General features: G+C 43.1%; 1 protein-coding gene across 1 annotated transcript; it reads left to right on the forward strand.

Annotated features, from left to right (window-relative positions):
* Positions 1–377: 377 nt before the first annotated feature.
* On the forward strand, positions 378–5868 carry LOC116737331 (ribosomal protein S6 kinase-related protein-like). The gene is made up of 12 exons (XM_032590398.1): positions 378–538; positions 1352–1594; positions 1662–1745; positions 2486–2554; positions 2765–2834; positions 3182–3289; positions 3648–3688; positions 3772–3799; positions 4574–4663; positions 4940–5028; positions 5096–5206; positions 5303–5868. The coding sequence occupies exons 1-12, from the start codon at positions 509–511 to the stop codon at positions 5591–5593; spliced, it is 1254 nt and encodes a 417-aa protein (XP_032446289.1). The 5' UTR covers positions 378–508; the 3' UTR covers positions 5594–5868.
* Positions 5869–14911: the final 9043 nt, after the last annotated feature.

The following is a 14911-nucleotide window of genomic DNA, read 5'->3' on the forward strand; positions in this document are numbered from 1 at the left end:
TCTTCTGACCGGAGCTTCGGACGTTCAGATGCTTTCTGCTCATCACATGGCAGCTCGTTACCGGCGAAGCCTGCGGTACCTACCGCGGCCACCAGGGGCCTCCAAGAGCAATTTATTTTTTTCTTTTTGTCCATAAAATAATGATTTCTACATACATTACCAGATATATATTATTGTGAAAACAAATCACTTCATAGTGAAATTGTGTTTTTTTATAATATAATGACATAGAAATTATTACTAAAATAAATAAATAAAAAAATCTGCTCCACTCAGGGTGGTGGTCCCTTGGTGGTCCTGGGGCCCTAAGCGGCTGCTTAGTTTGCTTATGCCTTGGGCCTGCCCAGATCTGACTGCTTCAACTGGAGCGGAATCTCCCCGCAAATCAGGTGCGTCACATCCATCCATCCGCGGGACGCAGCTCCAGTCACACAGACGCGTGGATTTACGAGACCAAAACACGAAGACTTTTTTAAAAATCTTTGTGAGTGAAAGTCTTGAAGGTGCGATGGGATGCGAAGTCGGCAAAAACAGGAAGGTGAGTGAGTGATTCAGATGCGCGCGCGTTGGAGGTGGTTACGTATTTTTACGCAGAGTTTGTGCGGTGATTCTTGTGTAACTAGAAGTGAAACGTGTTTTTTTGCTCAACAACAAGAACAAGAAAAAAAGAAAACAAATTAATCTAGGTCCAGTTTTTACTTTGCTCCACAAATGGACATCGGTGAAAGTCAAAAATAGATTATAGATTGGATAAGTGCTTACTGACCTTCATTGTGATCATTGCACGCGCGGTTTTGTCGCAGACGTGGCTCGAGCCTTCAGTTATGTGGGAAATAAACTGTATACAGTTGAATTGATGCTGTTCTTTAAAAGTATTTGCCCACTTTTTTCTTTCTTTTGCGCATTTCAAAACAAAAATCAGCTTTGAAATCATTTATTAAAGGAAGAACGTTGACCGAACTTGGCTATAAGAAAATATAGAGCCAAATTAAACGTATATTAAACACGTTTCCTATATTTTAAAACGTAATATTGTTTGAAAAATTATTAGGTAACCTGTATGATAAAATGAAGTAGGCATGAAAATCCCAAACAATATTGACAACTATCAAATGTTGATAAGAAGAGCAGGCCAAAATGACCAAACAGTGAAAAACTTCAGTAAAACATTTCTGAGTCCAAAGTCATAACAAACATAATCTGATAGTTAAGCCCAAATAGGTGATGTTGTTTAATTTACAAATTGAATAAATAATCTCAGAAATTTGATCTGGACAAGTTTGTAGTTATGATTAAGAATCCTGTTGATTCCACCACTGACGAAAGCGATTTGATTTTCGGTTTTCATCAGACAGAGGATCCAGCAGCTCCATGTCGCTTCAGCCGTGGCTTCCTATCAAACGTCCGGGTCTCCATCGCTCGCAGACCCGGACACTCTGCTGCATTTCCCCGGCCTGTGGGAGTGGACCTAGAGCTGCTTCCCCCGGGTGACAGGGAAGGAACGTCTGAGAAAGAGAAACCTCCTCCAGCCCTCGTTTCGCTCTTCCTGCCAGAGTTTCCGCAACGTAAATCTCCATCAGAGGACTGTTTTCAGGTGGGGAGTTGGTATTTAAACCAAACTAGCTGGCGTGTGAAAGTGACCTCAACTTTTCTGCTTTCAGGTTCTTGATGTCATCGCTAAAGGCTCTCTTGGACCGGTCCTAAAAGTCAGGTTTATTCGTCAGGCGAAGGTTTGGGCTGCTAAGGTTGGTTGACAATGCAACTCTAAAAGTGTTTATTTGAGGCAAGTCGAAGCGCATCACAGGAAAACAAAGGAGAAAGAAAATGACATTAGATTATGAAATGCATTAGGACGGTAATAGTAAAATTAGGCATCACCAAGAGAAACCTTTAAAATGCAACCTTAAAAGAAACAAGTAGCTAAGAAATTATTTTAAAAAATGTATATATATTTATGAAAATGTGATAGACAAAAAGATTTTCAGTAATGCTTAAAAAAAAGACAATAGTTTCTGCACATCTCAGATGTCCGTGAAGGTGATTTCAAAGTTGAAGAGACCAGAAAATAACGACTTTTGTCTTTTCTGCTCGAGGCTGAAGGAAATTCGGACTCATACGTGGATAATTTGAACAAAACGAATCAATGATTATTATGCACTATGTTATGTTCTTGTACTCAGAGCTTTTTGGACATCACATAGATTATGAATGAAAGTGGGCCAAAATTGGAGCCTTGAGGAACCCCACAAGTGATTATTGTTTTTATTATTATTATTACTATTATTATTATTAGTAGTAGTAGTAATAGTAGTATATTTTCAGCAGTCCCTCTGTGTCAGCTCTGAAAGGTGTTGGCACACAGCACCAGAGATTCAGTAAAACCAAGGCAGAAGTTTTTTTATGCATCAATTTGAAATAATACAATATAAAGCACTAATTTCTCAAGTTTTATTGCTTTTAATAATGGATATGTGTTGTCACATAGGTTCTACCAAAGTCAGAGATCTTAAGACAGGGAGTGCTGGAGCAAACGAAAGAAGAAGTAATAATTCAGGTAATTTTTCTCCATTTTTTAGAAAAGTAATGGCTCTCAAAAATTATGCTAACCTTATTAATTGTTGTAGATCAGAGCTTTCCTACGGTTTAAAGGGGGGATGCATTGTTTTGCATTTAATCCTAAAACAAAGCCAGTTTTAATACTACTTCCACGTTTAGCTGTTTAGTCTCAATTGTCCACTTCCTGCTCGTTGCCTCTACTTTGCAGAGGCAGCTCAGACATCCGTTTATTCACCGTGTGCAGGACTGCTGGCAGACACAGCACCACCTCTTCATCAGTGAGTCAAAGCTGCAAAGATTCCTACTACATCCAAATCCCAGGCCTCCGTTTTAAGAAGGTACTCTGAGATCCAGTAACGGCTAGTAGCAAAATAGACATTTTAAAAGAAAACAACAAGAAAAAAAAATCTAGAATGTGACCAACTGTGGAAAACATTCATGTCAGGTTCATGACTGTGTTTTTGACCTTTCACCTTCCTCACCAACATTAGGTGGGGAAAAAAATCTCATTTTCTGTGGTTTCTCTTGCAATTTTCTAATTTCACATATTCACTCAGCCGGCTGTTCTGACCTGATTGAACTCGTCAGCGGAGACCTAATAAGTATCTGTGTTATCCCCCTGCAGTGTTTGAATACTGCAGCGCTGGAGACTTGTACACGTACTGGTTACTGAAGGGCCAGTTTGACCAGGACCAGGTTCGACTCCTTGCTGCAGAGCTGGGCAGTGCCTTGGGTATATATGTGTGTGTGGGTTTGTTTGTAATACCTTGTGGGGACCATTTTCCTGCCACATACTACGTTGTGGGGACCCACTGCTCCTTGTGGGGACCAGGCTTCAGTCCCCACAAGGGGAAACACTGTTTTTGGGTCAGGGGTTAGATTTAGGACTAAGGTGTGAATTGAGTTTTGGTTAGGGTTAGAATAAGGGTAAGGTTTAGGCTGTAGAAATGAATGGAAGTCAATGGAAAGTCCCCACAAATATAGCCATGCAAACGTGTGTGTGTGTGGGGGTGTGTGTGTGTTCAACAATGTTCATCAGAACAAATTTTTATTTTTGTGTAAAGTTTACTGGATTCATTTCTCTTTTAAAGGTTTCCTACACGATCTGGGAATCGTCCATAGAGACGTAAAGGTATGATTTTATTTGAAGAGTGTAGTTTATTTTTCTTGGGTATAACCTGAGTTATGTTCATACATTTTTCCATTATTTTTCAGATGGAAAACATTCTGTTGAGTGATCAAGGTAAGGCTCATCTCTTTTTATACATGTAGCCGGATATCTGTGAAAACAAATACATTTTTATGCCTTTTTTGGCCCTTAGTCCACATGAAAACTTTGTTTAGTATCACTACAAATGCTTATTAAAAAAATGATACTTGTATTTGTGTACACACAAATACAAATTTGAAAATGAAGATTTAGTGCTTCACGCATTAGTCTGTGACAAATAATGTACCAATATATCCACATACTTGATTTAACGCGATTCCGTCGACATTCTCGTGTTTTAATCACTTCATATTGTAATAAGCTATTTTAAAGTAGTTCAGCCTACATATCTGTCCATACAAATGAACCTCCTGCTGCCATGCTTAATTCCTAACAGGAAGTTGTGGTTGTTTTGAAGCAATCTGATTGGTTGACAGGTTTTAGCTTTGCACTACACTGCCCCCTATGGGTTTTGGGATGTTTAAAACGACACTCAAGGGCGGATTTGTGCGGGTTTGTCTGGATGAAAACTTTTCTGAAACCGATCCCGTCTGCAAGGTTATTGTTTTAATAATATTATACATGTGGTGGAGATATTCTCTTTTAAAAAGACCCAGCGACATGTGTACTCGTTAGACGAACCCTAAACAGAGAGCAAAGAGGAAATAAAATTTAAAAAAACAATAGCAAAATGCCCAGAAATGCTCAGATCAAGAACTCATTGTTGATCAGTCACTAAGTTGGATAGAAAAATCAAAGATTACTGCAGATATTGCTCAAAAGTTGCTGTGTTTTGTCTCGATTCAGGTCACCTCCGCCTGTCTGATTTTGGCCTGTCGCGCCGACTGACTCAAGGAGGACGAGCGTTCACTGTATGCGGAACAATTCAGTACATGGGTGAGATCTCCTAAGTTTCTTAAGAGAACGTTCCAGTTTTTCAGCTCTTTTCAGTTATATGTTGGCTTTGCTTTTGACTCTGTGACTGAGTGAAACCCCCCGTTTTCATCATTACAGCCACATCGGTTTCTTTGCCGCTCCGGATTCAATTTGACCCGGTTAGAAAACCGAAACATTTCTGACGTTTTGTCTTTGGGATCTATTAGAACTTCTTTCTATCTGTTGTTTTTCACTTTCATTCCTTTGAGTCATGCTCATCTTGTGTTTTTCAAACAGCTCCCGAGGTTTTGAGTGGGGGTCCGTACAGCCACGCCGCAGACTGGTGGTCTCTCGGGGTTTTGTTGTTCTCGCTGGTTACAGGAGAGGTAACTTTCTTTTGATTCACTAGTAACAAACGCCGCATTTTATTGGTTTTTGTTTCTCCTTTTGCAGTTTCCACTAGCTGCGGAGTCGAACCACATCAACATGTTGAAGAAGGTCAGAGACTGCCCTTATGTTCCACCAAAGACCCTCAGCTCTGACCTCACCCTACTGCTCAGTGAGGTCAGTCAGCTTCAGTAACATCCTAAGTTCACCTCTGGGCTAGAAAATCTCACACCTAAGTCTCTTTCTTTTCCTTTCCTCTCCTCACCGCTTCAGCTTTTGTGCAAGAGTCCAGGGAGCCGCCTCCGTGACCTGCAGCGCTTCAAGAATCAGGCCTTCTTCAGGGACGCCTCCTTCGACTCGTACATTCTCCAGAAAGCGCCGGTCCAATTCCTCCTGGAGCTCAGAAGCCACCCTGACTGGGCAGCCACGTCGAGGAGAGGCTCTGTGGCGGACTGGCTCGAGAACTTTGACTTTAATAACACCTTGAGCACTAATTTAACTCTCACTGAACTGCCTCCTGCTCCGCCCGGCCAGGACGTGACGTTGACTTCAGAGCAGGACTAGAAACCATGACGACGCGACTCATTCTAGGTTTGAATTCAGTCACTAAGCGATTGACGAACATCCTCATTTTTTTAACATGTTTTTACCTTTCAGTCTTTTCTCTTTATTTACAGATATGTTGCAACTTTATTGCATTTTTGTACCTTTGTGTTTCTGGATGCGCTTTTATTAAACTTTACATTCTTGAAGCTGTTAAACATTTTATTAAAAGGCTAGAGCTGAAGAGGCTTTTGTAACTTCCAGAATATTTTGAAAAAACAAGTTCTTTGAGCTTTATTTCATGTTGTAATGTTATTCCCTCATCAAAAACACACCTGGAGTATTGCCTTGATTTTTTTTTATACATGTTTGAGAAATCCTTGAATCTCCCGTAGCAACGTAGAACTTTGTGTTTTCTGCTCTCACAAAGTTCCACCTTTTTCCACAAAGTTCCTCCTTGGAGCTGCAGTCTGTAGTCGAGCTTCCGCCACTTTCCCTACTCAGCTCCTCCAGACTAGCGGCAGCAGCAATTAGCAAACACCAGGTGGAACTGCTGGTCTGATGAGCTCATCATGCGAGCTACTTCTCAGTCCGACACTTCTAAGAACGCTGCTAAATGCTTAATGTTGTTGTGATGACTTCCTGGAGGCAGGATGTCAGAAAGAGTAGGACCCTCTTAAAGAGACAGAAGCCCAATTTCAAGGCGTTAAATTGTATAAGTCAAATTTCTTTTAAGCCATGTTTGATATACACTGCCCAAAAAAATAAAGGGAACACTTAAACAACACAATATAACTCCAAGTAAATCAAACTTCTGTGAAATCAAACTGTCCACTTAGGAAGCAACACTGATTGACAATCAATTTCACCTGCTGTTGTGCAAATGGAATAGACAACAGGTGGAAATTATTGGCAATTAGCAAGACACACTCAATAAAGGAGTGGTTCTGCAGTTGGGACCACAGACCACTTCTCAGTACCTATGCTGTCTGGCTGATGTTTTGGTCAGTTTTGAATGTTGGTGGTGCTTTCACACTCGTGGTAGCATGAGACGGACTCCACAACCCACACAAGTGGCTCAGGTAGTGCAGCTCATCCAGGATGGCACATCAATGCGAGCTGTGGCAAGAAGGTTTGCTGTGTCTGTCGGCGTAGTGTCCAGAGGCTGGAGGCGCTACCAGGAGACAGGCCAGTACACCAGGAGACGTGGAGGAGGCCGTAGGAGGGCAACAACCCAGCAGCAGGACCGCTACCTCTGCCTTTGTGCAAGAAGGAACAGGAGGAGCACTGCCAGAGCCCTGCAAAATGACCTCCAGCAGCCCACAAATGTGCATGTGTCTGCACAAACGGTTAGAAACCGACTCCATGAGGATGGTATGAGGGCCCGACGTCCACAGATGGGGGTTGTGCTCACAGCCCAACACCGTGCAGGATGCTTGGCATTTGCCAGAGAACACCAGGATTGGCAAATTCGCCACTGGCGCCTTGTGCTCTTCACAGATGAAAGCAGGTTCACACTGAGCACATGTGACAGACATGACAGAGTCTGGAGACGCCGTGGAGAGCGGTCTGCTGCCTGCAACATCCTTCAGCATGACCGGTTTGGCAGTGGGTCAGTAATGGTGTGGGGTGGCATTTCTTTGGAGGGCCGCACAGCCCTCCATGTGCTCACCAGAGGTAGCCTGACTGCCATTAGGTACCGAGATGAGATCCTCAGACCCCTTGTGAGACCATATGCTGGTGCGGTTGGCCCTGGGTTCCTCCTAATGCAGGACAATGCTAGACCTCATGTGGCTGGAGTGTGTCAGCAGTTCCTGCAAGATGAAGGCATTGAAGCTATGGACTGGCCAGCCCGTTCCCCAGACCTGAATCCGATTGAGCACATCTGGGACATCATGTCTCGCTCCATCCACTAACGTCACGTTGCACCACAGACTGTCCAGGAGTTGGCGGATGCTTTAGTCCAGGTCTGGGAGGAGATCCCTCAGGAGACCATCCGCCACCTCATCAGGAGCATGCCCAGGCGTTGTAGGGAGGTCATACAGGCACGTGGAGGCCACACACAATACTGACCCTCATTTTGACTTGTTTTAAGGACATTACATTAAAGTTGGATCAGCGTGTAGTGTTATTTCACTTTAATTTTGTGTGTGGCTCCAAATCCAGGCCTCCATTGGTTAATAAATTTGATTTCCATTGATGATTTTGTTGTCAGCACATTCAACTTTGTACAGAACAAAGTATTCAATGAGAATATTTCTTTCATTCAGATCTAGGATGTGTTATTTGAGTGTTCCCTTTATTTTTTTTGAGCAGTGTATTTAGCTTTATTTTATAACAACTGAAAATAACATAAATACTTGATTGTACTATAAAATGGCACTATATGCTGGAAAATACATAATACTGCCCCTTTTTTTTTTATTACCCCTCTAGGTGGTCTTTTTGTGGGCTCTAGTGTCCCTTATATGACAGTAGGCTGACAGGAAACGGGGAAGGAGAGGGGGGAAGACATGCGGCAAATGTCGTCGGGTCAGGGAGTGGAACCCGCGACAGCCGCGTCGAGGACAGAAGGCCTCCAAATACGGGTCGCGCTAACCGCTACGCCACCACGGCACGCCCCGTAATACTGCCCCTTTAAACCATATTTAGTGCAGACTCAAATGTATCTTAACCATAGGTGTTAGGTTACAGAAATAGTTTTCTGTAACCATGCTGTCAATCCACAGCATGAATTTCAATCCAGACTTTGACTAGGTCACTCCAGAATATTTCATATTTATTTTGCTATATTGAGGTGTAGTTGCTGGTGGGTTTTGAATCATTGCCATCACTTCATAACCCCACTGTGTTTGAACTGAAGGTGACAGACTGACGGCTGGATGTTCTGCCATAAAGCAGAATTCATGGTTCTGGTTCTATCCAAGTTCTGAAGAACTAAAGTATTCTAATACCATCATACTATCACCACCATGTTTGACAGTAGGTATTATGTTTTGTTTTTTTTCTTTTCTTGAAATGCTGTATTTTCTTTAGATGTAACAAAACATTCAGCTTTGAAAAAGTTAGAATATTTTCCCCACAGCGTTGGGAGCCGTGGGTTCACTTGACGTTTGGTGGCCAACTTTAAGCCTCCGCACGACCTACTTAAAGGATCCCTCCAAAACCCATTTAGGACATCCATAATAGGATGGAAAATGGAGCACCAGATAAAGTATCATCATTAAACGTCTTTAATTAGTTAGCGCGGGGGGGGGGGGGGGGGGGGGGGGGAAAATAACCCCTAAGGTTCCCACGGGAGATAACCGAGTATAATTGCTGAACTTCGCAGAGCCGTGGGTCTATTTCAGAATCGTGTCTGCTGAATGGGAGAGCGTCGGCTCCTCCCTGACACTGAATTCCCTCTCAGGCCTTTGTCTTAGACAGGTCCGCCAAGTCTGTGTTGTGGCTGTGCGGGTGGCACGCAGTCCAGTGACCCACATCTGCCTTCGCCGGCACACTGACCCAAAATAGAGGAGAGGAGAGAGGAGTCCCCCGGAAAAGACGGATGAGTCGACTCACCTGAGGGTTGGTAAATAGCGCCATTACGTAACTGAGCGCGCGACATAAGCAGTTTTATTAACCGAGGAGAGGAAGTAAACAGTTCGGGCTCGGACTGGGGGTGGAGGATGTGTTAAAGAACAACATTTAAGCAAAATCCCTGATTACACAATTGATTTTACCCGTTATTATCTTCCTATAGCAGTATACTTTCAAGTTTAACTTTCCAGGAACGTCTAATTAGTAACCTCCGACTTTCTGTTTCCCTGGAGTATAACTGTGACACAGCAGGGGACAATTTCAGTTTAACCCCTGACTGTTAGGCTGAGGAGAGACGCCAGGAAAAAATATGTTGGATCTTATGATTATACTTTTAAATGTGTACTGCGCTGGAATTTTATCTAAAATTTGGTTAGAAACTAAGACTGAAGTTTATGTACAACAATCTGATATTAATATCTTTATTGTCCCTGATATCAAAAAATATTCTAGATCGGATATTGGTGACAACGTGCCTGATCCATAATGGCAGGGCCGTGCAGAGACCTTTGGAGGGGCAGGGGCTCAAAGTTAAAAAAGGGTACATTGAACAAGATCTTAAAACACCGTACAACAACATAGCAAGAACCATATTGATCAAGAATCTAATTAGATCCTACTATGTCATTGCCATCATGTGGGGACAATGCAAAGCAAATCTAGTCTATATTTTCCCCAACAGGTATAAAGTTTCTGTTTCTGCTGCTGACAGTCCTGGAGGTCTGATCTGATCTGAGACTGTAGCTGTTAAACAGACCAGAGGAGAGAAGGTCAAAGGTTATGAAGGTATGAAATAAGCTACTTTGCTGCTATTTTACTAATGAAGCCCTAATAATATCTATTTAACCTCTAGAACAACTTGGCTGCAGACTGATGTATAGATCCAAAAAGCTCAAAGGGGTTAAAACTATATAATAGTTTGATGTTAAACCTCTAAAGACTGAGATATCAAGGCAAAGAAAACTCAGTAGCTGCTGGTAGGGGCCATTCAGGGGCCTCCAGACATTCAGGGGCCCCTAGAAATGGTTTAATTGTAACACAGACCATAGATCTAAACCTGTAACATCATTTATAGAAAATGACAATGTTATTACATTTTATCTAATACATTCAGCTGAGAAAAATAAATACATTTAGGATTTAATTAGGACATTTACTTTGTAAAAGTTTAAAGAATCATCTTGATAGTTTGATTGTTGTGTTACCATGGCTACAATATGGTGTAATATTCGTATTTGAATTGGGTTTGTTCACAAATACATCACAGCCAATAACCAATAATCAGTGACTGATTTTAAACTCAGCCAATAAACCTGGTCTCCCTCTCACAGATTCACCTGATCTAGATTTAAACATGCTAGTGATGCTAGGAAGGGTTTCGGGGAAGGGGGGTTCTGTCTAAGGCCCCATGTTACCTTGGGCCGGCCCTGGAGGGACAACTGCTGCAATGCACATCTCTGAGTAATTCCGCGCTGGGCAACCGTGTGAACAGCAGTAGCTCCACTGAGGAGTTTGGACGACTGAAGAGCATTTTCCACTTGACACGCCAGCGTGATAGCCGGTGTCCAACGTAAGTGAAAATTCCAATGAAAGTCTGTTTCTCACCTCTGGTGCATACGCCTTCTCAATAAGCTGATCCCGTATCTCGTCTTTCCTGGTTCCATAAGCACATGTGACAGCCAACTCACTAAAGCAGCCATGTATTGAGGCACAGTCTCATCCGCCATCTGCGTTCTCTGTCGGAATTGGTGTCTTGCCACAACAACGTTCACCTTTGGTGCAAACTGTAGTTCCAACGCCGTCATTGCCTCATTATATGAAGTAGCGACGTTAGGCAAGGTGTAAAATAAACGTCGTCCCTCGAAGCCCAGTGCATGAATTAGTAGAGCACGGCGTCTAGCATCGGACCAGGAGTTTCCAGTAGCATGAATAGTTAAGTATTTCTCGAACATCTTCCGCCACGTGGAAAACGGAACCGTAGGTTCTGCACTGCAGGGCAGGAACGGTGCAGGCATGGGTACAGACGTCATCGTCGCCAATTGTTATGTTTGGAAGCTAGGACGAGGTCCTCCAAACATTTACAACAAAAACCTAATTTCCAGATTTTATTATCTTCTATTAATATCTATTTAGAATCCTTAAAAATCAGCTCAAATGCTAAAGCCATTCAAATCATAAATGCCCTTAAAGAACTGCAACCCTCCAGCACCGATTTGATTTGGACATTGTTAAATAATTGTTCTATGTTCTGTAAAGCCCATTTATGTTGTATCTGTTTGTAATTATTACTGTTCTATGTTGTTCACATATGTTCTTTGTTTGCAATAAAAAGAATTTATGGGGAAAAAAAAGACGCTAGGACGAGGTAGAAGCTCAAGTAGACAAAGAACCTTTAACAGCTTTTATTCATAACTCGCTCAGCAGTACAGTAACATCAAGTACTCCTTCCCTCCAGCTTATCTCTTCTTCTTCTTCTCTCTCCTCTCTATCCCATTCTCGTACACCACCTAGTGGTAGACACAACAAAAGGCATTTTCCAGAAAGCCATCACTCTTATCTTTTCAGGAAGTCTTAATTTTTCCTGCCCTGCTCTTAACAACGTATTTTTCCAGTCAGAAAATATTAACCTGTAATAAAGTCGCTGAGGATCCAGAAATGAGAAGCAGTCGGTTCTATGGGTGGCGGGGCGTCCTGGATTCTGATTGGACAGCGCCTGGAGGGAGTGGGCGGGGCTTATCTGTCTGGTTTAACGCCTGGATGATGTGATGAAGCTGCAGCAGGAGGAGATTTTTGACCAAACATTTATTATACAATAATTTAACAATACATTACATAATCAGGTCAAGGATACTAAAAACACAATAAACAGTTACAATAACAACTTGTTATATTTTAGTTCTCCTTGATTAGAAATGGTGCACAACACATTGTTAAAACCCCACAGTTCTAAAAAACCCTTCAGATTCCCGGCGGCTCTGTGGAAACAAAACTCCAATCTCAACCTGGCCTTGATGTTAACCTTCCACAGAGCCACCACGTGGAGTTGAGGTCCAGCCTGCATTTTGTCCCGTCCAGTCAAGTAAATAGCCATCTTGGCTTCGGCTATTAAAAAATATAAAAGCCGGGATTAGTGGATCACTGTAATGTACACCATTGATAAAAACGGAATTGGTCAAAACCACGCTAAAAAGGCTAAAAATGCTCGTTAAAAAATTTAAAAAGCCAGTTAACCGTACACAATCCATAAAAACATGAAAAACACTCTCGGACAAACTACAAAATGGACACTCGTTTAAAACCCCAGGTCTGATGATCGATAAAAACGAGTTGGTGGCGATGGCGCCGTGAAGAATCCGCCACTGTAAATCACCGGTCCGTTTCTGGCTTTACATGTGGCTGTAATTCTTTTACAGCCACATGTAAAGCCTGTGTTGGTTCTCTCGGAGGTTCTCTACCGCTTCAATGAAAGCATTTTTAATGGCGCTGATCATCTTCCACCGAGGCTGCAGTCGGTTTTTCATGGTCGTCAAGACGTTCCTCTCCAGTATCGGCGTCCCTGCCTGCAGGAGAAGGAGGATCATCTCTGGCTTGCTGCAGCCCTTCAGCAGGTCCTTAAAGATCGGCTTCCCCTGCCGTCTAATCGTGTCTGGGCTCATGTTTTGGTCCGTGTGTTGGGATTCAGCCCAGAGTTTGTCAAAGAGTCTCTTGCAGATGGCATTGTGTTCCTCTGGAGGGTAGTCCCTCTGTCCAGACTTATTAATAATCATGGTGATCACGTCTCTGACCAGGCTCCGCAGGGCTGTTTTTGTCCTCTCCACGTCTTCAGACTCCTGGTCTTCCTCTGACTCGCTGGTGGTCTCCGTTTCTGGTTCATGCTGGTCCAGCTCACCAGGAATCATTCCCTCACAGATAAAATGTTGAGCTGTGAATCCAGGGAGATGTGAGTTCATTTCCCTTCTTTCCTCTTCATAGCAACCGTGGGAACCTGTGAACTCCTCATTACCGTCATCGTCCAGCACTAAAGAAGGCAACGTCCGACTGTCCCACTCGATCACAGAAGGAGTGAAGGCAGATGAGGAATCGTCAGAGCTATCATCAGAAGTGGACTCCGGTTCCGAGTTGTTTTGCAGCAGATTTTCCGTCAACAAAATCTCTGGATCAGACAAGGCGTCAGTGGATGATACTTCATCCATCTCTGACCGCCCTTCTTGTTCCTGTGGATCTTCAGTTGACTGAATCTCTGGTACAGAGTTCTCCACGTCTGCATCATCCAGAGGATCGATCGGCTCAGCGGGTGAGATTAGATCCACATCAGGCTCCTCCCTGTGTGGATCTGTGGTTCCCTGGTCATCTAGAGGAACAACAGCTGCCGTGGTCGTAGTTTTGTTGTCGTCTTTTGCCGGCTGAGCCTCAGCTACACATCCTGTAGCGTCTGAAAGGTCGTCAACATCTTCCACCTGGATCTCCATCTTTTCATTCAAAGAGGTTTCCGGTTGTTCCTGGACTATCAGTGGAGCCACCTTTGAGGAACGTTTTCCAGTGACATTTCTGAAAAATGTCCTGATTTTTCCCATCAACCCTTCACTCTTCTTCTGCTCACAAGTTGAACCGTCGGCTGGTTCCTTGAAATCCGATCTCTCCGAAACGGTCTGGGTCTCTGCGGTTGGTGAACTCAGTTTACTGGACATGATTGTCGTAAGGTGTGAAGGTGAGATTAAGGTTTTGTGTGAGATCAAGAGGCTCTGAGGAACAACTGCGAAGTGACGTTCAGGGAAAAAGAACGAGCAAATAAAGACCCTGACCTATGACGTCCGTCCACACGTCATAGGCATCAAACCGCCCACACAGCAGCGTCATGTCGTCACGTACGAAGTCACGTTGCCTCAGGAGCCACTTTACTGCGCATGTCAGACTATCTGTTTAACTATTTAAATGATAGTCGGGATAATTCAATAATTTACGAGCGGCAGCCGCCGCAGATCGCCTCTCTTCGCCCGGCGCGACTCCCGCAGCTTTGCGGCGTCCGCAGCCGTCAGGTTTTATTTTTAGCACATCGTGTGAAGCTCACACCGCCTCAACCCGCTGCTTTTAAAAATTATTTCTGAAGGCTTAGTTTGTCAAATGCCGTGATGGAGGAAGCTACAGCTTCATTTTCCTCTGGTTGTGACCAGAATGGGGAGAAATGATTTTATTTGTTCTTTGCCCGCTAAATATAAATGGCGCCATTTATTTTTTTAATGAAAACGGGACTCGGTTTATCTCAGTGAGAGCTGATGATGTTACCGTGAACAAAATGGCTTTAATATCGCTAGTTAATAGCTAATATCCGACGTTTGGGGCATTTTCTCTCATCTATAGACTCACCTGCATTCAGGGCCGTGCAGAGACCTTTGGAGGGGCCGGGGCTCAAATCTAAAAAATGGCACATTGAACAAAAACTCCGTACAACAACATAGCAACAACCATATTGATCAAGAATCTAATTGGATCCTACTGTATCATTGCCATCATGTTGGGACAATGCAAAGAAAAACTAGTCTATATTTTCCCCAACAGGTATAAAGTTTCTGTTTCTGCTGCTGACAGTCCTGGAGGTCTGAGCTGATCTGAGACTGTAGCTGTTAAACAGACCAGAGGAGAGAAGGTCAAAGGTTATGAAGTTATGAAATAAGCTAATTTGCTGCTATTTTACTAATTAAGCCCTAATAATATTTATTTAACCTGTAGAACAACTTGGCTGCAGACTGATGTATAGATCCA

This window comes from Xiphophorus hellerii, chromosome 18 (genome assembly GCF_003331165.1).
Source record: "Xiphophorus hellerii strain 12219 chromosome 18, Xiphophorus_hellerii-4.1, whole genome shotgun sequence".
Lineage (NCBI taxonomy): Eukaryota > Metazoa > Chordata > Actinopteri > Cyprinodontiformes > Poeciliidae > Xiphophorus > Xiphophorus hellerii.

Coding starts and splice junctions, on each gene's coding strand:
- LOC116737331 (XM_032590398.1), top strand. CDS start 509: ATGGGATGCGAAGTCGGCAAAAACAGGAAG. Junction 2,835..3,181: donor ACAGCACCACCTCTTCATCA/GTGAGTCAAAGC, acceptor ATCCCCCTGCAG/TGTTTGAATACTGCAGCGCT. Junction 5,207..5,302: donor TCACCCTACTGCTCAGTGAG/GTCAGTCAGCTT, acceptor TCACCGCTTCAG/CTTTTGTGCAAGAGTCCAGG.